This window comes from Miscanthus floridulus, chromosome 5 (genome assembly GCF_019320115.1).
Source record: "Miscanthus floridulus cultivar M001 chromosome 5, ASM1932011v1, whole genome shotgun sequence".
NCBI lineage: Eukaryota > Viridiplantae > Streptophyta > Magnoliopsida > Poales > Poaceae > Miscanthus > Miscanthus floridulus.
Genome location: NC_089584.1, coordinates 127,514,847 through 127,542,742, shown reverse-complemented (window position 1 = coordinate 127,542,742; position 27,896 = coordinate 127,514,847). Strand labels below are relative to the sequence as shown.

At 43.7% G+C, this 27,896-nt stretch overlaps 1 protein-coding gene and 1 pseudogene across 1 annotated transcript; both read left to right on the top strand.

Moving 5' to 3' along the window:
* The first annotated feature begins 6,563 nt into the window (after positions 1 to 6,563).
* LOC136453524 (large ribosomal subunit protein eL36x-like) lies at positions 6,564 to 8,934 on the top strand (annotated as a pseudogene).
* Positions 8,935 to 19,233: 10,299 nt separating this feature from the next.
* On the top strand, positions 19,234 to 21,563 carry LOC136453522 (WUSCHEL-related homeobox 5-like). Its single transcript, XM_066454083.1, has 2 exons — positions 19,234 to 19,753; positions 21,073 to 21,563. The coding sequence occupies exons 1-2, from the start codon at positions 19,300 to 19,302 to the stop codon at positions 21,561 to 21,563; spliced, it is 945 nt and encodes a 314-aa protein (XP_066310180.1). The 5' UTR covers positions 19,234 to 19,299.
* The last annotated feature ends 6,333 nt before the right edge of the window (positions 21,564 to 27,896 follow it).

Genomic DNA, 27,896 nt, shown 5'->3' with positions numbered 1-27,896 from the left:
CTAGAGCATGTGGCGCGATAGAGCGATATTGTCACACCACCGGCACTGGTGCGACCAAAGGGGTCAATTCGTGCAATATATTTTTTGGACCAATTATATTATTAAAATATTGATTAAAAAAGGTTTAAAAACCCCAGTTGGGCAAGGAAGAGGTACTATTCATGAGGTAGTACGAGTGGTGCCTCTTCCTCCCCACCGACAGGCTATCGTGCATTGAGGCCCGACGCGCCAATCTTCGTCCTCAAGGTCATAGGGAAGCCATCATGACGTTTGGGCGGCAAGCAGCAAACAGGGCATGGGTTGATGGCGAGCGGTGCTACAGGTGCAGGGCAACCTGAGACATAGGGGATGAGTCATCCGTCGAGTGGGGTAGAGAGGATTCGTGAACGTACGGGTTTATGGATCATACCAATCGAACAGTGCATATAGAGTCTTCGTTGCATCCAACGATTATCACGTTAACGGGTTACCTGGCCCTATCCAATGCCCATGATTTGGTTCAAGATTCATATTATAGAGATTGGTGCCATATAGCACCTGCAGGTCTGGCCTCATGCCACATGCCACATGCCTGTGATACCGTAGTTGGATAGTTGTTAGACTTGAGATAGAGTATGCAAATACACATTTTTCTATGTGCCATCTTGCAAAAAATAAGGTCAAAATTTCTTTAACCTAAGATATTTTGACCTCTAGGTTCTAACATAGAGCAAAGTGAAATATATATATATATATATATATATATATATATATATATATATATATATGATATGAGAGAACACTTAATTTAGTAGTAAAGTGCACTGACATAGCTAGTTTGTAACCATAACGCTCCAATATAGCATCCCATGACCTGCATTGTACCATTCATCATGTTGCCTCTGCTAAAAGGCAAAAATATGTCGAGTTTAATAACTATTTTAAGGAAAAGTCCTTAAACTATGTCAAAATTAACTATTATGATGCTAATTGTGTGAGATTAGTAGAAATACCTCTCTCATCTAACCATAGTCATGTACTCTTTTTATTTTGTGTATAATTTTCTAATGTCAATCTTACCCCAAGTCTTTATGTCAATCTTACCCAAAAATGATGGTAGATTCCTTCATTTGAGGGATTGAGGTTAGATTATGAGGGATGTGTTTTTTTGCGAGGGATGTTTTTTTTCTCAATCCCCTTTACTATTAGTTATAGGGGAAGAGGATGAGTTTTCCTAATCTGATTGAGATGCTCTTAACGGAGCTATAGCATGAGGTTTTTGTTTATGTCAGAGTTTTTAGATAATGTTTAGTTTATTTAACACAATACATAATCCAAAAGTTTGTTCCTATTATCTTGTCAGTGTAACCTGGGCAATTTGTTGGCCACATAAAGTTCTTTGCTCTCAGATGTCGATAGTATCATTTGATCTCATGGCCAATAAGCCAAAGCATGATCTTATTCTCCAATATATAAAGACGGCAGCGACACACGCTTCGATACTGTGTTTCTTTTTTTTTCTTGCTCACAAATGATGAAGTTCAACTAGCTTTGTGACTAAGAAGGTAAAATCAACCAAAGGCTAAAAACAGTATCCACCTCAAAGGGCCCTCATCTATATGATTGTCCATTATGTGTATGTGCAATTCACCACTTCTCTTGTCAAATGTATAATCAAAGCAAACAACAGCATGTTGGTCACCAGAATCTGGGGTCTAGAGCTCCTCTCGTAGTCCTCTGTACACATGTTTTATAGTTGTTCTTTCATAATATCCATTTGTAGCACATAAGCTTCTGATGATTGGCACGTGCGCATAGATAATATGCATCAACTGATACCCAGCAATCTCATCAATGTTCATAGTAAAAACGACACCAATAGTGAGTTTGATGTTGTTTGGATCATGTTGAGTTATTGCACACCCTTTCGTAGCAATAACTAGAAGAACCTTCTCAGTATGATAACAAAGGGCCAGTGGAATACTCAAAATTAAAAAACTAACCAATCATAAGCATATCACTTAACACCTTGTGTGCATGAATTAAAACAGTACTTAAATCTGAACCAATCAAACCACAAGATGTCCTATCTTCTAACAACAATATACTTACATCAATTAGCTCACTAATACAATGGCCCCATCATCCCATACTCAGTGTATCAAAGAACGCACATATGCTTTCCAGTTCAACTCATCCATACAAGCAACAACTTCACATATAGAACAATAGCAAGCAAGATAGTGACTTAATCAACACATCTGGCAAGAGAAATACTGAATTGATAACGAACACCAAGATTTATATGCAAACCCCTTGTGGAAAAAAAACACTGACAACAATGAGGCGATTCCACTATGAGATGAGGGTAATACAAGATGTTGGAGCCAACAAATGAGGGGAGGCTCTAAGTCCCCCCACAAATCTCTATATCTCCCTCTCAGTGGTGGATTTAGTTCATCAAAGCTATCTCTCTCTCAACCTCCCTAACCCTAGGCCTCACTTTCTCTCAAGAACAAATGAGCTCATCACCAAGAGAAGGAGGTCATGGCTTCCCCTTCAGGCTAGTTGGGTGCTTTGCTAAAGAGTCCCTAAGTTTTGCAAAGTATTACAAGTATGCCCCTTAGTTGGAATTGGTTGGAGCTACAACTATGACAATTCTCCTTAGCGACAATTAACCCACACACAAATGCATAAAGCTTCTTGTTGCCAAATTCCCAATCTTCAAATGCTTCAATCTTGAGTGAACAAATCAACAAATAACAGACTCATTGTTGCCAAAGCTTCACATAGAGCTAGCTCAGGCAAGAACGAATACCTACCAAGTTCAAGCTATGCTCAAACATGGTCTTTAGGACCACCTTGGTTAACATATCAGTTGAGTTGTCTTTTGTGCCAATTTTCTCAACATACAAACCCTTCTTCTTCACATGAAGTCAAATAAAGAAATTATGCACAGCAATGTGCTTGGTTCTCTCATGAAACTTTTCATATTTTGCAAGGTGAATCACACTTTAACTATCACACAAGGCAACATGATCAACTTGCTCAATGCCCAAATCACCAAGAAAACCATGCAGCGAAATGGGCAACTTCACTGCTTCTGCCAAAGACATAAACTTAGCTTCAATGGTTGACAAAGCAAATGTATGCTACAAGGTTGCCCTCTAGCTAACACAAGATCTACAAAGCTAAAACACCTAACCACTAAGGGAGTGTCTCTCATCAAGATCCCTAGCAAAATCAGAATCACAATAACCAACAACTTATCTCGGATTTGTTGCCCTTTGATCAAACATCAAACCATATTTGTTTTTGCCTTGAAGATACCTAAGGATCCAATGTACTGCCTTCCAATGTTCTTTGCCTAGCTTCGACATAAAATGGCTCACAACACTACCCACATGTGCAATATCAGGATGTGTGTAAAGCACAACATACATCAAACTGCCAACAACAAAAGCATAAGGAACTACAGACATGTTGTGGATGGTAGTTAACATTCATCACAAAACCATCAATATAACTTGTATAAATGGCTAAAATATATCACCAATATAGACTTAGGGGTTTAAACTGACAAATTCCATGAGGTTTGGTGAATCTGTGTTTTTAGCAGGATTAAATAAAAAACCGCCAAGGAGGACCTATTCATAAAAAGAAATCATGGAATTCCGTTGCGTAATCGACGTGGAAAGACTCTAGAAGACTCCAGAAGGTGAATCACCAAAGCGGGACATGTGTCTCTGACATGAGGGGCTGCCTAGCCCCTATGGGTCCCACCTGCCAGCTTCATTGTTATGTCGATTCTTCACCGCCTTAAGGATTGTATCTTCATCGTTCTTTAAGTCGGTTTGATCCAAAGGCTCATGTTGGATGCTCCGGGCTATATATACCAGCCTACGCCGCCCTTCAGGGCATGTTTCATTTGATCTTGAGAGCTAAGAAGTCAGAAACCCTAATCTATATGTCCACCAGGATCAGAGCTAGCAATCAAGAGAAGATTAGTCCTTAATAGGATCTATTTTGGTATTAGAGATAGTGAGATAGAGTGAGAGGGAAGAGTTTGGAGGAGTCCTAGCCTATCAATGCTCTCTCCATGGCTTGTACCCTAACAGAATCAAGTTCTTCTTGAGCTTGCTTCTGATATTTCTCTAGTAATCGACTTCTAATTCAAGTAAGCATCTTGTTCATATTGTTCTTCAGGTTTATGACTCTTTTGAGTATTTTAATCCTTGATGCTCCTAGGTTAAAGTAGTATTTGTAGTGTAAGCATGGCGCTTAGACTCGGTTACTCGTGGATGTACCCTATTTTTCAGATCGGTGGTAGCTCGCAAGGGTAACTCTTATAGCCTCATTGAATTCTTTATAGTCTACCTCCCGTTAGTAGGCCTAGCAGGACTTTGTTGCTATAGGAAACATACTCTGTCTGTGTTTTTCCTAGTAATATCCTCAGAATTAAACAATAGAAGACAAAGCTTACTGAAGTTAGAACTAGATGACCTTAGCGGTCTCCTCTATGCTCCTATTATGTAGCCTTGATTATGAAGTTGGAATAAGTTAGATTTGGTTATTCTCACACATGTTTCCTCGAGTTCAATATAAAACTGGATACTTCCGGTGAAGTGCTACATCGGTATAATATCCATGCACTTGCGGATTATTCTGTGTGCATTAATTTATACCGCCCAACCCTAAGGTCGTGGGCTCTGTCTCGCCCGACGAAGACCCATACCGCCGCCAACCACTCTAGGTCCAAGCGTATGGGTCTGGGTCAAAACTCTGATACCAATGAAGAGACCGGTATGCCTTGATGTAACCCGTGGCCATGACGGGCCATACCTAGGGATTCACATTAGAAACAACATCGGGCGTACCGGTGCTATTCTACCTAACCTCTGTACGAACGATGATAGGCGTGTCAGCTCACCACGACGTCTGCTTTGACAGAATGGAACGCCACGACCGGTAGATGACGTCTACGCATGGCGCTAGTGACGGATAGGGCCGCGACGTGGAGCTATCCTTGTTGACATCCGTAGGGTCAGCAGGACCCACATGAAGGAGAAGAAGGACCCGATGATCCTGAAGGACTTCTTCTCCCTCTCATTTTTCTCTTTTCCTCCGTTGTAACATGTTCTTTCCCTTGGCCTATAAAAGGGAAAGCAGGGCGTCCCATGGAGGGGGATTGACCCATCGAGGACCGATCGGATCTGACCCCAAACCGATCAGATCCTAATACATACAAGTGCAGCAACCGAGCTCTCAGCACCCTTTCACTTCTTTCACTAGAGACTTAGGACCTATCCCTCTCTCGCCTGTTTATAACCCTTACTACAAACTTTTAGTGCTAGTAACACGAGCAGTAACGATGAACTAGACATAAGGGCTTTTTGTCCAAACCAGTATAAACCCCGTGTCCTCTAAGCACACCATCCAAGCCAGAAGCACAATAATAGAAATTTACTCGTTAGTGATAACTCGAAACACCGACAACACGAATGTGGACATTACAGTCTTTCTAGGTGTAGAGATTGCCAATATTAACCTGGTAACCTGGCTATGACACCGGAGCAGGTGAAGCCACAACAAACGATATCGCATAGAGGGGCGCTTTTGCCCTCCCATAAGCGGAGTCAAAGCATTTTGGTGCCCAAAGTCGAAGCACCAAAAATTGGCTCCGCCTGTAGTCCTTCGACTCTGACTCCGACTCTGACCACATAGCACTTGGCGCAAAGCCACACTAAACACGCCCTTATATTACAAATATCATAGTGATCATATAAAATAAATTATAGCTATTAAGTTTTTTAGAAAGGGTAAAAATAAATAGATATATATTATCCCATCCAAATTTTCAATTAAAATTTGATAGGTTTTTTCCTCCCGTTGCAACGCACGGGCATATTTATCAGTGTAGACACAATTAAGGACATGTTTGGGTTCTTTACTCTAAAGTTTAGTGGCTAAAGTTAAGAACTAAAACTTCAGACCACTTTAGCTCATATTTATGGTTTAAAAATTTTGTGAGGTGATCTAAACTTTAAATAACATTTTAGATCTCATGTTTAGAGCCTCAAGAGCTAAAGTTGTCTAAAGTTAGATCCAAACTGGCCTAAACCTTTCAAAATTGAAATAAAAAATACACCAAATAAAGAATGCGAAAAAACTAATATATAAGGGCCCTTTTAAAACCCAAGAATTTCATAGGAATTAGGTAGAAATTTGATAGGGTGAAATTTATTTTTCAGGAAAAACGAATCAAATAGGAAAAAAATCCCGCAATCAAAGGGGCCCTAGGCTGAACCAGCCCAACAAGGCGTAGCCCATTAGTGTCCCAAGAAGAATATGACCGCGAGGGTGCGTGTATATAATCCGGGACCCTTCCCAGGTCTAGGGTTTCTCAACAGACTCAGCCGACGGCGTAGGGTTTTGCGCGCGCCCCACTCAGGTAACCTAAAGCGCCGCCTTCAATCCCAATTGCACCAGAAGCTACAAGTCTCTCAGCTTCATTTTGTGTCTAATTCGATTGGTTTCTTCGATTGCGTTCGTTTCAAGTCAGTGGAGCTAGCACGAGACTGACCATGGCACCGACTCAAGCCAAGTCAGGTCTCTTTGTCGGCATAAACAAGGGACACGTCGTCACCAAGCGAGAGCTGCCGCTTCGCCCGTCTGATCGCAAGGGGATAAGAATCGTTCCTAAGACTCACTCTTAATACCGCTCTGTGATCTCAACTGCGGGTGTAATCCAGCCTAAAGGAGCCAATTCCTCCTATTTTGCGATGTGCTTCTTGTATGTACTCCCTCTGTCCCATATTATCTGTCATTTTTGATTTTCGTGCCATAAGTTTGACTCGATTTGTAGAAAACACGTACAACATTTGTATCTTCAAATAAATTTATTAAAAACTAGATTCAAAGATCTTTCCAATGATACTAATTATGTACCATAAATATCAATATTTTTGTAATATATATTTTATCAAAGTTGTTTCTCGGGAAGTGAAAGCGACAGATATTTTGGGACGGAGGGAGTATCTTAGTTGAATTACAGGTTATGATTTGTGTATTGGACATAAAGGAATGCTAACTATTTTGTGCAATAATTTTATTTTTGACTTTATGAGATTGGCATTTTGATATGGTGGATTCTGCTGGATTAAATACTCTAGTGGTTGACTTGCTTGGTTTTACGTATTTGAACAGCAATGTTACTTTTGGCGTACCATTAATCATTAGGTAATTGAGGTTTAACGATTGAATAATCTGAATCGTTAGGTCAAACAAGGCCTGTTGCTTTTGGACGAAAAAGCTATAGACGTAGAAACATCTGACATTGAATAGTCCTTTTTAAAAAAAACAGCTTTGTTGTGTTTCTTGCCTCATCTCACCTTTGACAATCTGGAGATTTTTCAATACTCCAAGTTGCTAGTCCTGGAGGCAGATATTAATTGGTGAGACATAACGTGGAAGCTTAGTCACATTTTGATTTTGCTTCTAAAACTTCTCATTAAATGCACCTTAACACATGATTCCTAAGCATAAGTTTTACCTTATTTTCATTATGGCTATGTGTTTGGGTTGTAAAATTGAGGCAAAATAATGTGTTTTTGCTGTTGAATGATCTGAATTGGCCAGTCAACTTAGGTGTGTTGCTTTGGGCATGGCAAAACTAAAGTTTTAAAACATTTGTAGAATTGATACCAGGATCACTACTGTAACTAACAAGCAACCCCATAGTTCATACTGATCATGATGCCTCATCTCACCTTTGGTGATCTGAGGATTTCGTTACTTCATGTTGCTAGCCCTAGAGGCATATATTTATTGGCGAGACATGACATAGAAGCTAAGTCATATTTTGGTTTTGTTTCTAAAACATCTCACTAAATGCAACTTCCTGAATCAGTTGATGGAATTTTGACATGATGCTATCTTTTATTTTTTTTCTTAATGTTTTTTGGTTGTTAATGACTTCTTATTTTTATTTTTAGCATCATGGTCTTATATCTTTGTCATGGCCCTTTTATTTCAGAAAGCTACCAAGAGGGTGACATTCGTCAAAAGCTTGATTAGGGAGGTTGCTGGTTTTGCTCCCTATGAGAAACACATCAGCTTCTCAAGGTTGGGAAGGACAAGCGTGCACTCAAGGTGGTTAAGAGGAAGCTTGGTACTCACAAGAGAGCAAAGAAGAAGAGAGAGGAGATGGCGAATGTCGTCAGGAAGATGAGGTGAGGGACCTTCTCTTTCCTGTTTTATACTGTGCTTACTATTTCATTCTGTTTCATCATGATACAGTTTACTATGTAAGTGTGAACTTCTTTGTATTGTGTCATGAGTCTGCAATGAATCCTTTGGCACTTTCGTGGTAGCAGACCTGTTAAATTCATGGGTGATGATCTGTGGGCAACATGATAGTAGATTGGTACCATGTCAGGGCAGGCTGGCTTATAACTGACTGATTATGGCCCCATTCGCTGGTCTGAAACTTTGCTGAAACTAGCTGAAAAACACTGTTTCGGCTGAAAAAAGAAGCCGAACAAGCCATTTTTAAGACAAGCGAACGGGGCCTATGTGTTCTTTTTTTCATTAGCAATTATCTGCCAATGATTGTCAGTACTGTAGCCCATAGAGTCTAAACACATTGCTCTAGGTACAATGGTTAGCTTCTAAGACCACATACATCTGAAATAATGTACTAGCGATAGCTACTTGGTATTGGTGTTTTAAATATAATTACGTTTAGTACAACATAAGTAGATGAAAAAATTATATAGTTATCTTGTTTGATATTTTAATACAGATGGAGTACTTTTTTATTTAATTTTACTGAATTATGCTACTGGAAACATGAAGCTTTTATGGATTTCTCAACGAACATAAATAATCTTTATTTTTTATCATGGTTTTTGCAGGTCTTGTGGTGGTGGTGGTGTTGCCGACAAGAAGAAATAGATTTTGCACAATCATGATTTCGTTGCATTTGGTGTTAAAGTGCTTCAGTAGCTCCTGAGAATAGAATCTTTCTAGCTTTGGCACTGTTTTGGCCCCTATAACAACCCAATGGTTGTTCTGAGTAAGAAACATATGAAGTTTTGGCACTATACCACAACAGGGATTCTTTTTTTGAGCGCTAGTACCTTGCCCTTGGTAGTTGACGAACTTCAGTTATTTCGGTCGCTTGGGATACCAAATTGGTTAGAATATACTTACCAAGCTCATATTTTTCGTTTTGTTATTTACATCGTCTGGTGTGGACTGGGATGCATCTTTATTAGGTTTGCACTCTGCGCCTTGTGTCAGAATGGTTGCAATCAGATTGTGTTCAGGTGTCACTGTTGTCCAGTAAGGTTATCTTTTGCTCGCTACGATCCTCAAGATTGGGATTTTCACAATAGCAAAGATTCATTTCCCCCTCAAAGCTGCCGTGATAAGATTATCTTTAGCAGCTCCTATTACTACTACGCCAATTCATTTCCCCCTCACTGCTGTGATAACAGCATCTCTAGTAGGTTCTCAATACAACTTTGCCAATAAGGTAATCTAATATCACATTTTAGATTTTTGAGATATATATACTTTTGCATGTCGCCAATAATAATCTCTCTCAATATGTGGGATCTACCTATTCCTAGATGCTGTCGTAAGTGGGCTCTCGATTTCAATCTTGGCCATTGTCGCCAGTGGGCTAAGGCTCTGGCGGCTCGCCTCCTGCCCTCCTTCCTCCATGTAAGCTTGGGCTTTGTCCTAGGCCTTGACCCTCTCGCGCTGTCCCGTTTCCAGCTAGGTTGGATCCTTAGCCACCTTGACGCCATGGCCTCGTTGAGGTCCCCGCTAGGGCACTAGGGCAGAAGTCCTTGAGCGCATAGGCCTCCTCATTGGTGCCGTCCATAACAAGTCCAGTCTCCCCACCGCGCGACGTGCAGGTTGATCTCCATGGGTGACGGGGCAATCTGGCATGAAGGAGCGTGAGCGTGCAGGCTATGTGCCATGTCATGGTGTGTCATGCTTGTTGCCAAGGGTAGACATTGACCTAAAGTGCCGTGGAATGAGGCAATGGCTATGGCTCATAGTATGTAGGGAAGGAGTGCTAGTTACTCGGGCTATGTTATTGGGCGGTGGGGGAGGGGGTCCCATTTATTGAGATTAAAGAGGTATTGGTGACCAACAAAAAAGGAAGGTCTATTGGGGTCTACTGAGCAAGAAAAATAATCATATCTCCCCAAGTATGACAGTTTTATAGAGATGCTCTAAGATATATTTCTTGAGCTTCGTCTTACTTCACTGTAAACGAAAAAAGACTTTCATATCCAAGTTTAGCTCAGATATAGGTGCCTTCTGTTTTGCGCGTGAAACAATGTTAAACTAAAATATAGAATAAACACAAGCATTAGCTCTACCTATTAAGGAGGTGATCTAGCAATATATCTCTCTCTCTCTCTAACAAGAAGGTGATTCACCCATAACTTCTGGTACGACCACCTCTTGTTATGGCTGGTACGACTACCTCTTGTTATGACTTCACTTTGGTCACAAGCCTAGCCTTAGACATCTTCTTCTTTACGGTTATGCTTAAGGGTATCTTCAATAATAAAGCTAATTTGCTAGTTCGTATGAACTTAAAAATGATAAAAAAAAAGAATAACCTAACATGCTAGTACGGAAAAATGCATGAGTATAGATATACAAATTATAGAAAAGTGTGCGAGTTTAGATCTTCATAAAGTGGTACCTTATCATTCTCTCTTTCTTATATTAAATAAAATAGTCTATGAATTAGCTGTTTTAACAATGTTGGAGCTGTCCTAAGGGTCAAAGCTGAGGTGAAAATATGGATGAGCAACGAATATACTCTTTATTGTGTAGGGCCAAATCAAAGCTAAGGGGAAATTAAGGATGGGCTACGTTGTATTCTCTGTTGTGTAGCGACATGCCCTCCTAGTTTATGGTTGCAAAGTTTACACCAGAACGAGCAACTACTCTTTAACCCAGCATGCATTACGGGCTTGTTTGGTTTGCACTCTGGAGCATTTGGTTGGAGCCGTCTGTGCCAGGCAAGGACAACCTCAGCCAGGGCACAAAAACGACCGTTTGACTGTTGGACGTTGCTGCCTGGGCTAATCACTACGGTAATGTGATATAGGCGTGGCCTTTTTTGCCTTTTTCCTTGTTCTTTTTCCTAAGCATTTACTCAGTGATAGGTGTGGCCGAAACACCTTTCTATGTTTTCCACTGTTCGCCTAAACGGCCGTTTAGCCCGTTTACACACCGTTTAAACGCTACACGGTGGTACACCGTTTCCGTTTAATCGGTTGTTTTGACCGTTTAAACGGCCGTTTTTCCCGTTTAAACACCCGTTTTGCCCGAATAATAGGCTAAACGGTAGGTGACCGACTGTTTACCGTTTAACGTTTAGGATAACACTGATGTTTTCTTACGTATCCATACCTTAATTATATTGTAAATTGTTAGTAAGTTAAATGTTAAAATAATTTTATTATAATATTAATTAATAAAAACATTAATCTATTTTTCATTTATTTTAATTGTGTTTGTTACTCAAATGATAACATATAAGTAAGGTTATATACACAAGAAAACATATTCTCTCTTATTAAACTTCTCGGGCACATGCTTCTGACCAAATGGACTATTTGTTTACTTGTCTAGAGAGGCGGATTTTATTAAAATTTCAAACAACTCTTAAACAATATTTCTTATTAATAAGTCATCGAGACCTCGAACCAAATAGTCACTACATATATGAGGCCCATTTCCCCTGTTTGGACTTTGGACCAAGGACCCTTTTTTTTATAGCATCTACTTGATCTGGGCTAAAGTTTGAGCGTTGCCTTGAACACTTGATCTGGGGCTCTGCCGCTCTGGCCTCTGGTAGTGGTAGTGGTTTTGGATGATCCGAAATTGCCAAAGAAGTCAAAACTAAAATATGGACACTGAAAACTTGGTTGTACGTACGCTTCTCGTGTCCCTGCTCTCACCCATTCAGAATGTCTGCTCTGAATCTGCTCCAAGGGATCCCTGTTCCACTGCTTTGTTTGATCCGATCGAGCTGATGTTGCCCACGGCCGGCACACGCACCACCGCGCTGCGCTGCATACATGTCCGGATTTTCAGGATGTTTGACTCGGACGCCTCACGTCGTGTCGCGTTACAGCGTCGTCTAGCTCACGGGCGTTGGATCTTACGGTCCCTGTGCTGTGCGTGCATACGAGCAAAGCCATGGCCGCCGATGGCTCGCGGGCTCGCTCGATTGTTTCCCTGCCCCGTGCTGTTCACATCGCCTAATGGCACGGCGTCGCGTTTCCCAACCGGCTCGGCCAGGCAGAGGCAGGCAGCGCAGCGCAGCAGTTTTTAATTCGGATCGGCGAGGGGCGATGCCGATGCCGATCCTTCCTCGCCTCGCCTCGAGTGCAGCAAGATGTGATACTTTAGGTGAAAATTTTTGGAATAAACAGGGCGTGAGGCAAATCTTTTGCGCGCATCCTGCCGTGACCGTGAGCCAACCAAAGTCAATCCAATCCGATCGCCAGCCCTATCTAGTCAGAACGATGCAGTGCATTGCATGCATCGCACACAAAAGTTTTCGCCATCCGGAGGCGATTGGGCGCAGGCGCGGGTAGGGGTAGCCTCCTGCCCGGCTCTACCTCTATGGCAGGGCTAGCCGCCTAGCCGGCCAGGCGCCCAGGCCACGCCCACGCCATGGCAGTGGCACTTCCCAACGCGGCAATGCAAGCGCCAATTTGCAGTGCCCCGGTGAAAGGTTCTAATATGGCTAGAGGAGGGTAAATAGCCTATTTAAAAATCTACAAATCAACTAGAGCAATTTGATTAGTATGATAAATAGCGTAATGCAAACTTGCTCTAGCTCTACAAGGGTTGCAAGCCACCTATCCAACAATTCTAGTTGCAATGAATACTTAGGCACACAAACTTGCTATGTAATTACTCACTAAGAGCTCTCAACCTTGCTACTCTAAAGAGCTCAACTAGATGAATGTAAATAATAAAGCAAGCTCTCAATTCTAATTACACTAAAGAGCTTGTATCAACTAGTTTGCAAGAATGTAAATGAGTGAGTAGAGTGATTATACCGACGTGTAGGGGATGAACCAATCACAAGATGAATATATAGCCAATCACCGGGAGAATGCCAAAGAAGAGAGACAATCGATTTTCTCCCGAGGTTCACGTGCTTGCCAACACGCTACGTCCCCGTTGTGTCGACCAACACTTGGTGGTTCGGCGGCTAAGAGGTGTTTCACAAACCTCGTCCACACGATTGGACACCGCAAGAACCGACCCACAAGTGAGGTAACTCAATGACACGAGCAATTTACTAGAGTTACCTTTCGGCACTCCGCCGGAGAAGGTACAACTCCCCTTACAATCACCGGAGACGGCCACGAACAATCACCAACTCGTGCCGATCCTCCACCGCTGCTCCAACCGTCTAGGTGGTGGCAACCAACAAGAGAAACAAGCGAAATCCGCAGCGCAACACGAATACCAAGTGCCTCTAGATGCAATCACTCAAGCAATGCACTTGGATTCTCTCCCAATCTCACAATGATGATGGATCAATGATGGAGATGAGTGGGAGGGCTTTGGCTAAGCTCACAAGGATGCTATGACAATGAAAATATGCAAGAGTTATCCCTTGAGCCGGCCATGGGGCTATAAATAGAGCCCCCATCAAATAGAGCCGTTGTACCCCTTCACTGGGCAAAACACGCTCTGACCGGACGCTCCGGTCATACCGACCGGACACTGGCCCTCAGCGTCCGGTCACCCGATGGACGCCACGCGTCACCAGCTTCAAACGCCGTTCGTCAGATTTCAACGGCTACGAAGCTGACCGGACGCTCCGGTAAAACTGACCGGACGCTAAAGCCCCAGCGTCCGGTCGTTTCCAGTAAGCTCCCCGAGGCATGTTTTTTCGACCGGACGCGTCCGGTCCACCTTGACCGGACGCAGACCAGCGTCCGGTGCTCAACCCTAGCGACTGCGCCATCTGACAGCTCGACCGAACGCAGCCCTTCAGCGTCCGGTCGTTGAGTGACCCAGCGTCCGGTCAGTAGACCGACGCCAGCATCATTTCGACCAACTCCATTTCAACTCTAACTTCTTCACCCTTGCTCAAATGTGCCAACCACCAAGAATTTTGCATCCGGCGCAATAGAAAATAGACATTTCATTTTCCCGAAAGCGCCGAATCCCACCTCGCAAGCTCGGCGGGAGGGAGAGAGGGACCCAAACCCATCTCAACCCTACAAACACCTTGTGCACATGTGTTAGCATATTTTCACAAATATTATCAAGGGTGTTAGCACTCCACTAGATCCTAGATGCATATGCAATGAGTTAGAGCATCTAGTGGCACTTTGATAACCGCATTCCGATATGAGTTTCACTCCTCTTAATAGTACGGCTATCTATCCTAAATGTGATCACACTCACTAAGTGTCTTGATCACTAAAACAAAATGGCTCCTACATTTTATACCTTTGCCTTGAGCCTTTTGTTTTTCTCTTTCTTCTTTTCCAAGTTCAAGCATTTGATCATCACCATGCTATCACCATTGTCATGATCTTCGTCATTGCTTCATCACTTGGAGTAGTGCTACCTATCTCATAATCACTTTGATAAACTAGGTTAGCACTTAGGGTCTCATCAATTAACCAAAACCAAACTAGAGCTTTCACCCGGCCCGGCTTGTGAGGAGTAATGGCTTGGCGCGGCGACGTCTCGGCTCCGTTCCACCCTCACATTATCACACGCCGGATCACGGGGAAATGGGAAGCGAGATTCTCAATATCCGCCTGCCGAACCGTCTGGTCTGCTACCCTCTCGCCTCTCGCCTCTCGCTGCATGCCCCCAGCAAACACAGTGCACCACACCCACATTGATCCTGATCCTGGCCCGGCCTGTCTCCATTTCCCAGTGTGCCTTGCCATTTCAGGCTGTGCTTAGTTCGCGAAATAAAAATTTTTGAATATCATATCGAATATTTTGGGATGTTGGAAGGGGTTTTCGGATACTAATAAAAAAACTAATTACATAGCTCGTCTGGAAACTGCGAGACGAATTTACTAAGCCTAATTAATCCATCATTAGCACATGTTAGTTACTGTAGCACTTATGGCTAATCATAGACTAATTAGTCTTAAAACATTCGCCTCGCGATTTCCAACCAAACTGTGCAATTAGTTTTTTCATCTATATTTAATACTCCATGCATGTGCCGTAAGATTCGATGTGATAGTTTGGGGTGAAAATTTTTTGGAACTAAACCATGCCTCAATCCCTACGGCGGCATGCCTAGCTAGCTCTTCGCCTACAAACACGTACGTTAAATCCAGAGAGTAAAGTTTAGGATGTCATATCGAGTGTCATATCGGGATGTCATATGAGATTGTTTGGATAGTAATAATAAAACAAATTACCGAAGTTCTTAGTAATCCGCGAGACAAATTTAGTAAGCCAAATTAATTCGTCATTAGCATATATTTACTGTAGCACCACATTGTTGAATCATTGACTAATTAAGCTTAAAAATTGTCTCGTAAATTAGTCGTAATCTATGTAATTAATTATTTTTTAGTCTATATTTAATACTCTATTAATATAATAGGAAGCACGCTTTAGGAGTGAAACTAACGAGGCCGTAAAAGCCATGGCCTCCTGGCTCCTGCTTCTGTCCCGATATTAATCGGCTGGTCGTCACAGCTTCTCTGTTTGTAAAGCTGATTACCATGCGTACAGTATGCAGTGACCTTTTATGATGGGGGAATGGATATGCTGTGATAGCCAAAAAGATATCTAATCATTAGGCCAGGGATTTCATAGAGTTTTATGGACATTAAATATGCTGACATGGCACTGTCTTGATGAAGAGAGAGAAGATAAAAGTTTCATAGGAGTGGAGAGAGTTTCATGGGGATAAAACTCTTCTGCATTGTTTCCAAAATATGGATGTGTTGGAAACTGGGAGATGAAACCCCCACTGAGACTGGCCTTACTACCTCTGATTCTATTTTATCTAGCACGCATACGAAGATTCAAACTTTAAAACTTTGATCAATAATTAGGCTAATAATTTTTTAACTATTATAATACAAACTTTATATGATTAGATTTGTAATAAATTATACTATCTAATTATTATAAGTTTATACGCATAAATAATATAATATAAAATAAATAAATGTTTAAAGTGTAATTTAGGAGATCATATCATTCTAGCTTACGCTAGAAAAAGTGGAGGGGGGAGGGAGTATTTTCTACTGCCGCTCGTTCAACTAGGCCCTATCTAGATCTTATATCAGTTCCAAATAGTGGTTCTAATTTTTCTAGATACATGACATGTATACACTATATTTAGATGCATATCAAAATATAGGTACTCTTATCTAAAAAGACAAAACCACTTAGGCCCCGTTTCAAATGGAGTATTTTTACCGGAATTTTGGAGGAAACCACTTTCTCTATTTTGCTGATGTCAGGTAGTGTTTGGACTGGAGGAACGCTCGTTTCAATTCGAAAGGAAAGGTTCAGTCCCCTTCAGAAAACGTAGGAAAAATACATCCGGTGTGAACTTTGGTTTCGTGTAAGACCTAGACGAAAAGAGCATAGAGGAGATAAGAGCAGGTATAATAACCACCACATTAAGAGAGAGAATATGGAGCGAACGCTAAACTTCTCGCCGGCTGCAACGCAAGGTACCAGGAAAAAACGCCTTTTCCTAGCCGGTTGCAAGCAAAGCCGATGTTTCTTTTCACCTTCACAGCTCCTAGCTATGCACATATGATCATTAAATGCTTACAAATCTCTATTGCAGCCAATCAAATAGCCATAATAGGAGTTGGGTATATAACTGGCTATATATACGACATGTCGTGGATTTACAACGAGCAGCTAGCTATATTAGCCATGCTCTGAACAAAAGAGCTCTAGCTCATTCCTCGGTACAGCCGTTGTCCATATACATGGGATCATTGGTGGAAGGCCTGCTTTGCTGATTATTATAATAGAAAAAAATATCATCACCGTACCCCATTTGTCAGGTTCAAGTGGTATTAATGTTCGGCCTTGTTTAGATTGCCTCAAAATTCCAAGTTTTTTTAATCTCTTCATCATATTAATTTTTGGACGCATGCATGGAGCATTAAATGTAGGTAAAAAAATAACTAATTGCACAGTTTGGTTGTAAATCATGAGACGAATCTTTTGAGCCTAGTTAGTCTATGATCGGACAAAGTTTTTCAAATACAAACGAAACGTGCTACAGTATCCAGATTGCAAAAATTTGCAATCTAAACAAGGCCTAACTGAAATTTTCAGTTCCTCCGTTCCAAACACTTTTCCCACAAAATTCCTACATTTTGAATCCTCTTTTTTGAATCTCTACTCACTTCTTATTCTTGCGTTTCTTTCCCATTCCTATATTTTTTATTCCTGCGTTCCGAACAGGCCTTAGAATTTGAAATGAAAAGAGTGATAAACTTTAGTATCCTTGATAGTTGGATCCAAATAATTATTCTATACTAAAAAGAGTTAGCTACTACTCTCTCCATTTCAAATAATAAGATATTTTGGATTTTCTAGATACATATTTTTTCTATGTACTTAGATATGCACTATGTTTATAGATACATAATAAATACATAAGTATATGGGAAAAACTATATATATCTAGAAATTTCAAAATATCTTATAATTTGAAATGAAGGGAGTAGCAAGTATATTAACAAGGTGAAACTCGGTAACCAATGCTAAAAATTAGTATGCTAAACTAGAAGATCGAAACAAATGCAAATAATAGACCAATACAAATAACAGAAAGATTATAGAATGTTACCAATAGACACGCAATGCAGAAGAAAAGAATCTCAATCAAGCCTCACAATTGTATCAAATCGTAGATTCCATTGGACGAGCAACAACCTGTCCGTGAAATCAAACGCAAAAGCCCGTTTCTTTCTCTCTTTCTTTGAAGCTCTCTATATTAGTAATATTCAGTTAATTAAAGCAACAAAAAAAAAAAGGAAATGCGACTGAACAACTCACTCCAGTCTTGCTCCCAGACACGCTTTTCCATTCCATAATGAAAAGACTTTCACAAGGATTGCAAAAACTGTACGGCGCTAGCAGCAGCAGCCTAGCAGGCGTTCGACTGGCGCATTTACTTTTAACACTGCCGAAACAGGCAAGGCACACCAAATCCCTGTAAAACACGAAAAGCCCGGTGCTGGCACAAGCAAAGAATTTCCTTTCATTCCCGAGGCGCCGGTGGAGCTTCGTGCCATCGAGCACGCAGTCACGCACTCGCCATCTCCGGCGCGCGTGACAGCCTTCCCGGCCCCGGCCACCGGGCAGCCCATTGTTTTTCAGTGCCCGCGTTGCGCAGTCTTCACACTGGTGGTTAGGGTAGTCCAATGAAAAAAAAAACTAGTAGTTTTATAACATGGGATATCGCACTAAAAAAATACTGTTTTTCAACCTATGATTTTTATGAGTAATAATTATTTTCTCTTTCTCTCTCACAACTCTATCTTCTTCCTCTAATGGAAGTGCGACACGAGCTCTCTAGAAACCGATGGTTTCTCCTCAATGGCGATTTTATGGTTTCTTGGTGCATTGGGTCAAGAGTAGACCTTATTTCTTCATGAAGAAACCATTTCTATGATTTTTGTTCTCTTTCTTCATTAATTACATTGCAATGTCAGCGTTTTACCTATGTAGCAAATCATTTAATGAGGATAGAAACCATGAGAGTGCCCTTGTGCACCGATCGGAATTCGGAGCCGATCGATCGACACGGCCGGGCCACGCTTTGCTTCGTGACCGTTACACATCCTCTACTGCTGGCAGAGGGTTGTTATCAAAGTCAAAAGCCAGGAAACGTACACGCTCGCCTGGCTGGCCGCGGTGCCGTGCACGCTCGCGATCAATGCACCGTGTATCAGCACCCACGCGCCGGCGGTGTACGTCGGACGTCGCGGTGCTTATCGCGACGTCATGGCTGCACGGCGCGCGTGCGGGAACACGAGAGGGGTCCAGCCTCCAGGCCGATCCCGGGCCTTTGACTACAAGGCGAGAGCCCACACCGAAACGCGGCTGCCGTTACAGCGCACGAGCACGCGCCCCGCCACAGGCCACCGCCCTCCTCACACTCTCATGCACGCTTTAAAACCCCGCACGCCCCCACGCCGGCCGCGCACACATCGCCTCCTCCTCCCCCTCCTTCCTCCCCAAGAGCCGGCAGGCAGGCCGCAGACCCCAGTGACAGATCCAGAGCCCATGGAGATGCCGCAGCAGCAAGCCGCCTCCACCGCCAACGCCGCCCAGGACGAGGGCGGGTCCCCGCCGCTGTCCCCGGCGTCCGCCGCGGCGGCCGCGCTGGCGAACGCGCGGTGGAACCCGACCAAGGAGCAGGTGGCGGTACTGGAGGGGCTGTACGAGAACGGCCTGCGCACCCCGAGCGCGGAGCAGATACAGCAGATCACGGGCAAGCTGCGGGAGCACGGCGCCATCGAGGGAAAGAACGTCTTCTACTGGTTCCAGAACCACAAGGCCCGCCAGCGCCAGCGCCAGAAGCAGGACAGCTTCGCCTACTTCACCAGGCTCCTCCGCCGGCCCCCGCCGCTGCCCGTGCTCTCCATGCCGCCCGCGCCGCCGTACCATCACGGCCGCGTCCCGTCGCCGGCGCCTCCGTCGCCCGCTGCATGCAACAACAACAACGGCGGCGAGCGTGGTACGTATACTATCATCACCTCATGATTGGTCTCTGTACTTTCTTTTATTATTAGCACAACAGCTAGCGTCGCAGATTTTAACTTTCCCGTCGATCGTCTTCCATCCATATCGATTGTTGCCTCAAGGTGTTTTGCTCGTGAGTTGTCGTAGGGTTTAGAATGGAAGGAGAGGATTGAAGGCTTGCCATTCCGTCCCGGCCGATTCATGGCTTTCACGCACGCGTGTGATAGTCAACGCTGACGTGGTGGCGTTTGCAGTGCTCACTACTGCATATAATGCTTGCGCTAATAGCCATCTTTTTCTTGGCTGTTTCCTTGTCAAAGGTTTCTTTTGTGAGCGTGCGTGCGTGTGGCTTGCATGACAACCGGGCAATTGACGTGCATGGTCATCCATGGGTCCACTGGCGAACATGGTCGTCGCAGCACTGGCCACACTAGCAGTCCACTCTATTTGTGCTGATCCACGGCGCATGCGTGCGTTGCATCACACGCCTGCTTCTTGTGCTCACAGCAAAATATGTGCGTGTGCATTGTGCATGACCTGCCTGTACTGTATGCTTTTAGTAGTACGATAGCTGCTCAGCTTCCTGTTTCTCTCTTGCCTGGTGTGGCTCCATAGTACTCCACTGCTCCAGCTAGGGCCAGTCCCTTGTTTCTCCATCTTCGCGATCTGAGCACTCATGGTCACACGATTTAACGCTGCCGGCCTGCCTATGGTAGCTGCTGCTGCCGCTACCCTTTTTAGCTCCTGTCCCCCGTGCATGCTTTGCCCCAGGTTTGAAGGAATTGAAAGCCATGCCTGCGGAGCTCAGCTGCCGCCGAAACGGCCAGACACAGCTAGCCTTCCAATCATTCCTCAGCCTGCTCTTCTTTTTCCGATTGTCCATTCAATGCCTGTAAGCCAACCCGTAATGACGAGCAAACATTTCCCCGTAAAAAAATGATCGTGTATCTGTACGTTTGGTTGCGTCTAGTCTGCTCATCATTTCCCCGTAGGTATGAGTAGCATTGAATTCTTAGCAGATACGCAGGCTGGTAAATCTGGCTTCCATTGAAAGTGTTCGTCTCGTCGGTTCGCTCAACCATCAATCCATCATCATCACCATCAGATGCTTGGTAGCATGGGTTTTGATGGCATGCATTAATTAATTAGCTCCTCCCATTGTTTATTTAGAAAAAAAAAAGTTACTACCACGTACCGTCTGTAGCACCGATTGGTGGTTTCGTTTAGTCTCTTGCTACGCTATGCATGAAGATGGCTTCGATGAATCTGTTCGCTAACTAGGTGTCAAATGGATCACCACATGTGTTCCTGCAGTGATGTACAGGAATGCATTCTACATGCCTGCGCCGCAGGCGCTCCCTGCAAATGCTCCCTACTACTACCCGGCGCCGCAGCAGCAGGTGACAGTCATGTACCAGTACCCGAGAATGGAGATCTGCCAGGACAAGACGATGGCCACGGCCGCGGCGCAGCAGCACCCGGCCGCCATGTTCCAGCAGCAGGCCGCCGCAGCACCGCACGTCCATTCTGCCAACGGCGGCGCCGGGCCAGCGGAACGCGTCGGCCCCCGCCGCGAGACGCTCGAGCTGTTCCCGCTCCAGCCCACCTTCGTGCTGCGGCGCGACAAGGGGCGCGCCGCCGCCGCTGGCAGCAGCGCCTCCGCCCTGACGTCGGCGTCGACGGCGACGGCGTCCGCTTCCGTCTCCGAGGAGTCGGAGGGCCTGGAGAGCGGCAACTGCAACGGCGAGGAGGCGCCCGCGCTGCCGTTCTATGACTTCTTCGGTCTCCAGTGCGGAGGCCGCTGATGAGATAAGGCGGAGCGAGCTCGAGTGATGAAAGCTGAGCGCGCCAGACGTTCGTGCGATCTTGAGTCGATCGACCCGTTGGACGTTGCCTTTTGTTGTGTCATTGGTGTGCTTCATTAACTCGAAGCCTATGCCGAACCAAAACTGCTTTACATTGTTAAGTTTCGTACCGGTCTGTAGCAACGATGTAGTTGGTTCTTTAAAATGCTACTAGTAGGTGCCTTTTCATTCCCCCCTCTTGTTGATCATTTCTTCGCATGTTCAGTTCTACTCATGCATGTTTGTTAGTAAGTTGACATTCGTCCTATATAGTTCTATTTGCTTCTTCAGAAAACGTAACTATGCACTGCTCGGATCGACCCGTACTTTTTTCTGTTTTTTGAGTAGGGGTGATTTTCATTCATTCATACCTATAATGAGTATACAAGTTACATAAAAGAGCCTGATATAAAGAAATTATATTGGTGCTATCATAGGTCCTATCCATGAACATCCCTGGTTCTTCCTCTCCGATCGTCAATGCCATGCTAGGTCGAAGGAACCGGAGTTGACATGTCCTCAGTTGACAAGGTATGGCCACTAAAGGCCATTACCGTTTTTGAAGCCACAACGAGCAATGCCAACAAGATGCATTGAGATCGACCACTGAACGTATAAGGCAACATCGTCTGATGGGTAGAAGAAACCTTCCCTTCTGAGGAAGTTTGAGCGACGACGCTACCAAGTACCAACTAGACAGAACCGATAGGTCGGAGAAGAACCTCGTCCAAGGGAGCAGATCGAACACCAGCCCCTCCATTATTAGAGGAAGCAAAACATACCTCACTGCTGCTCGAAATCCCACAAGAACGCAACACCTGCATTGTCATGAGCAAAGCTAACCCTAACTGACATAAAACTACTTTAAAATACTTATTATGCGGAAGTATATACAACCGGGCTTCAATTCCGGTTGCCCGCACCACTGCAGCTCGGAAAGCCCCGATGCCGCAGGGAACCGGCAAAGATGAGCCGGATCGAACCGTAGTTTTTGTGTGTGTGTGTGTGTGTGAGGGGAATCGACCCGTAGTTGGTGTCTGCGAAGGCATCAGAATCGAGAAGCGATTTCAAGCCCATATTTGTGGTGGGCTAACTTCTCCAGCAGTCTAGTAAGATTTCAGCCCACTAGAGAATGCCATAGGCCTGCGAAACCAGGCACCAGCTTCACATTTATCGGCTCGATCCTGCATTCCAAGGTCAATTTCGCGCTTCCCAGCCCGCGTCTCCTGGCTGATCAGCCATTTCGCAGGGGTGCAACGATATGAACCGGTAGCTTGTGTGCTTTGAAATGTCTAATCGTTCTTTAGCTGTGATGAAATTAAAAGATTAAAAGTTGCTAGTAGTACACGAAAGGTGATCGATGGACTGAACTAGCCCACTACTAGCGGGGCAATTTGCAGCCGAGGATAAATCGTTGCGGACAGCGGCGGATCCACGAAATATTTTAGGGGGCTGAACAACACTGCTGCTCGATTTTAAGTCTCAGCCTCCCTACACTATAGAACTTTGCTAAAAAATTCATGAATGCTCCACAGGGGTTTCACTACTCCGGTATAAGTAGGGGGCTCGAGCCCCCTCCTCCCGCCCCACCGTTGGATCCACCCCTGGTTGCGGAGCCACAAGATTCTGCACTGCACAGCACGATGAACCTCACCTGTGAGGAGTCTGCTACGTACTGGACTCCCCAAGAGGCAGATTGGCTCACCAAGGTGAAGCATGGCCTCAAGAGGTTCCATGGGGCAGAATGCAAAACACGAAACGTAACGAACCACTTGTACACAGATATCTTAAAATAGAGACGGTTAAAAGCTCATCTTTGCAACCACACGAGAATTTGTGAACACAAGTCCACAAACATAACAATGTCATGATTACAAGCACCTGTATTTGTGCCAAAAAAAAAAGAACTTCTGGATTAGTTAGATGCTAACGAACGGCGAACTATTTTTAGTGGATCGCTAAATGAAAAGGGTATTACTGAAGATACTCCGTAGATGGCACTGTACAACAAAAGTGGGGAGTACGACATTACGCTAACAGCAGATGCAGGAAAGGGTTTCGTTCATCTCTTTCTTAAGCATATCTTTCAGAACGTGCAGGGTTCCAGTGTCGTCCTTCACCTACTTTAAGCATATCTTTCAGAGCGTGCAGGGTTCCATACTGTCCTTCTTCACCTGCTTCTCACAAGAAAAGCAAGGCACCGTGCCGGTCCTCGGATTTTAAAGGATCTTATCGCAACCGTCCATCTTAACTATGTATAAAATTTTATAATATATATGTACTAATTTTACTTGTAAAACAAAAGCAAATTCAATAATATATTTTTAATTTAACATGTCTGATAATTATCGAGGAACAATATAGATTAAGCAATATATTTATAGCGCTCTGTTCGTTTGGCTTATAAGCCGTACTTTTTTCAGCCAACGAATAATATTTTTCTCTCACAACAAATCAGCTGACAGTACTTTCAGCCATGATTTATCAGCCAAACGAACAAGGCATAAATGTATGATAATTATCGAGGAATAATTTAGATTAAAAAATCAATATATTTGTTTTCTTTTCTCACCCATGACAAATGTTTCTTAGGTAACATTCTAAAATTCTAACATTCTAAAAATATAACTATATGGGTACAAAGTACTAGAAGTCTGAAATATTATACAAATAATTAATTTGGATTAAAAATAAAAAAGAAAAAAATACCTTGGACCTAAACAACTGATCGGTGATCGCAATTCGTAAGAAGCCAAGAATCAAGATGTTGTCGTCGTGGAGCCCTACCTGGTCACCGTCCTCGTGCACCGTGTCCGTGTCTCCGGTAGTCTAGCTCTTCGCGGCGGCGCGGCTCGCTAGCTCCGCGTATGTAAGGCGCACGTCGTGAACTCACAATTAGAGTGTGTTGTGTGCAGCGTGACTCCTCGCCTCCTCTCTACCTAAGGGCCGTGGGGAAAGGAAACTAGGAAAGAAATATCGATGTTATCTTTTTAGACCGCCTGACCAGTTCTATGTATCTCTTTTTATTAGTTTGCTAATATCTAATAGAATATATGACCTAAAGGTTTATATATCTGGGCTTACCCCTCCTTGGCTTGGGTCCTTTACCATCGCACATCGTGTCCTACCCGTAGAGCCGGCACTGCACCAACCTAATTGAACGCGTCGTCGCGAGAGTTGTTGATGGCATCCATCGGCCTGCCTGTTGTTTAGCAATTTAGCATCATCACGTGTTTGTCGTTGGTTTGGAGCCTTGGAGGTAATGTCCAGAGCCAAAAGAACAAAGACTAGGCTTCATTGCGGTCATGGATCTGTCAAACGGCTAGAGGAGGCTGTATAGCTTTTGTGGACGGCGATGGGAACCTAACCATCCATAATTTCTGCCCTTGACACGCAGGGTTCAACGTGCTAATTGCTAAACCAAGCCAGAGCGGAAAGATCCGAGCTTTGTCTTCTGAAAGATTGAAAGTGTAGCATGGTCTTTGATTTATTCTTCAGCCTCCTCTCTGTCAGGTCATCTTTGAAGTGCCATGAAATCAGGCCTCTGCTTTTGGGGAAACAAACAAGATGCCGACTTGAAGTCAGGTGGTTTTGTGCTTTTCCAGGACCAGGAGATATATTGGACTAAAATCTCACATCAAGCTAGACGAGTGCAACTTCCTTTTTTCTTGCCATTTCTTTTTTGCTACTGCGTAACAGCATTTTTCTCGACGATTTTACAGGAGTACAGACAGGGCCGGGAGTTTTCATGGATCTCGTTAGATCCATGGGACCAATGGACAGGTGCCCATCAGCCTCATAAAAGTAACACCAGAGATTCCTTCAGATCTCCATCATTTCTGGAGCTTTTGCACGCTAGGGTGTTCCTTAATCATATTACTAATTTAAAACTAATTATTCTGCCTCCAATTTGTACGAAAGATATTGTATCTTTTGTGCCATTCGATGCTGCAATATTCTCCTGGTTCTTTTTTTTTTGGTAAAGAATATTCTTCTGGTTCTTATACTAAGGGTTTGTTTGGATCACTTGGATGTTCCATCTTTACTCAACTAAACAGAAAATGGAGCCGTTTCATCTCACAAATCAGAGATAAAACCATCCCGCTCCATCTTAACTCTCAACAAATCAGAGATAAAACCATCCCGCTCCATCTTAACTCTCAACCAAACGCTATTTTCAAACTTTGGCACGAGTCTGTGACTAAAAGAGATTCTGCAACCGAGCGATATTTTTTCCCTTTGTTATTTTACGCTATATATATATATATATGGGGTTCTTGCGTTTTTATCCTTGTTTTGTATCGAAATTGTTATTTTGTCCTTATTTTTTTGACTTTGTGAATTTACCTCTATGATTTCAAAACGAAGCACCAGTTTGCTCCTGGTCCGTCATCCACCCCTAACGGTGTTAAACTTTGTACAAAAGAACATGAATGCTCATGCGATTTTGCCCCTGTTTGTTATACCTAATTGTGATTTTACCCTGATTTAGAATTAGACTTTTTTTATTGTATGTCTAATTGCAAATATTTGAACTCAGATTTAATATTGATAATATTCAAAATTTTGGCAGCACATTTGCTATATTTTGCTAGCATCATGACAACAATATGAAGCACATATAAAACACATAAGAAAAATCATGGAGAACCACGGCATTTCAAAGTCTACCATACAGCATGTCAACATGTCCACAAAAGCTACAGGTCTACACCATGTCACATGTCCACAAAAGCTATTGCACCATGTCAACATATCCACAAAAGAAACAAGTCTGCACCATGTAAACATGTGCACAAAAGCTACATCCATCTCATTCAAGGACCACCTAGAGACCTAACAAACTAGCTAGCCTTCCTCCTCTTCCCCTCCCTCTGAAAAGCATTGAACAGGCTGGTTAGTAATAATTACATCAACAAATAAGTGCATGGATCATGATAGTGTGTAATTACATTACTGTAGAGAATAGCAAACTATGATAAGTTGACGGACAGAACTAACAATTGCAAATACCAAAAGGTCTGTCTCATTTTTATTTGAACCTTAGATCCATTTATCCCATGGCTAATTTGCTATGAATGGCACAGGATGAGAACAGGACATCCGAGGAGCGAGAGAAGATGGACCAGGCATTCATAGTTCATTACTTCACTTACGAGAAAGGAATCCAGAAGTACTTAATCTGGGGTTTGACTGCCCGCATCTTGATCCATGCTGCTTCAGTTGTATACCAGAAAACACATTCGCTTGTGTTCATAATGTTTGCACCATCATATATCATAAACACTTTTCCTCAATTGCAACTATTTTACAGGATTTCACAGCGCAAGGTGATAATAAAGACATTTACATTGAGCTCCAATTAAGTGAGGGGAATATGAATATAGCTAAGGAAGAAGGACTAGTGAAGAACTTTAAGCTGACAACAACAATTGGAACATCAAACATGCACTTGTTTGATCTCCGCCGGTAATGCTCGCACCTGCGGCAATGAGCAAATCTCTGACGTGAGCAGATTATTAAGCATAGCGGAGCTAGGCCACCTTGAATCGGAAAACCAAAGGACGAGAACGTGATCGAGCAAAATCAGACAGCCACATGAAATCGGACACTGGGAGCAGAGTAGATCAACCAGCCACGTAGCGCAGAGCGAGCGATTCAGCACCGAAAGGATACAAATCGAGATTCCATCGGAAGCAAGGGGAGCACGAATAAGGAAGGATTCAATTCAAGGCGGGCGCGGTCGCTCACCCGTCGGGAGCCACAGACGGGCGCCGTGGACACCCGCGGCCAGGTGCCACCGGGAGCCGCGTCCAAGCGCCACCGGGAGCCGCGTCCAGGCACCGGAGCTGCCCGCTCCGCCCGCCCTAATGCCACTCTGCCCGCCCCTGCACCCCGGCCCGCTCCGCTCCCATGTCGCCCCGATGCCGCACCTGCTCCGCTCACCTTGATGCTGACGCTGCTTCGAGCCGCCGCACGCTCTGTCGCCTGGAACCGCGCCGCCCTCTCCCTCCCTCTCCGATGCGATCGGTGTCTTGTGGAGTTGAGAAACGGCCAGAAAGGGATAAGGGGCAGTGTGGGCATTTGGACTTTTCTTTTCAGATTTGGAATTTTTTTAAATCATCTATTCAATGGGCATCTGAGGGACATCCAAAGCAGGGGTAGACGGACAGTTCAGTTCAAAATAACAAGGACAAAAGCACAAAATTAAAAAAAATAGGGGCAAAATCACAATTGGAATACTGGACAAAGGCATGAACACAATTACTCCAATTGTGATTTTGCCCCTATTTT

Coding starts and splice junctions, on each gene's coding strand:
- LOC136453522 (XM_066454083.1), top strand. CDS start 19,300: ATGGAGATGCCGCAGCAGCAAGCCGCCTCCACCGCCAACGCCGCCCAG. Junction 19,754..21,072: donor CAACAACGGCGGCGAGCGTG/GTACGTATACTA, acceptor GTGTTCCTGCAG/TGATGTACAGGAATGCATTC.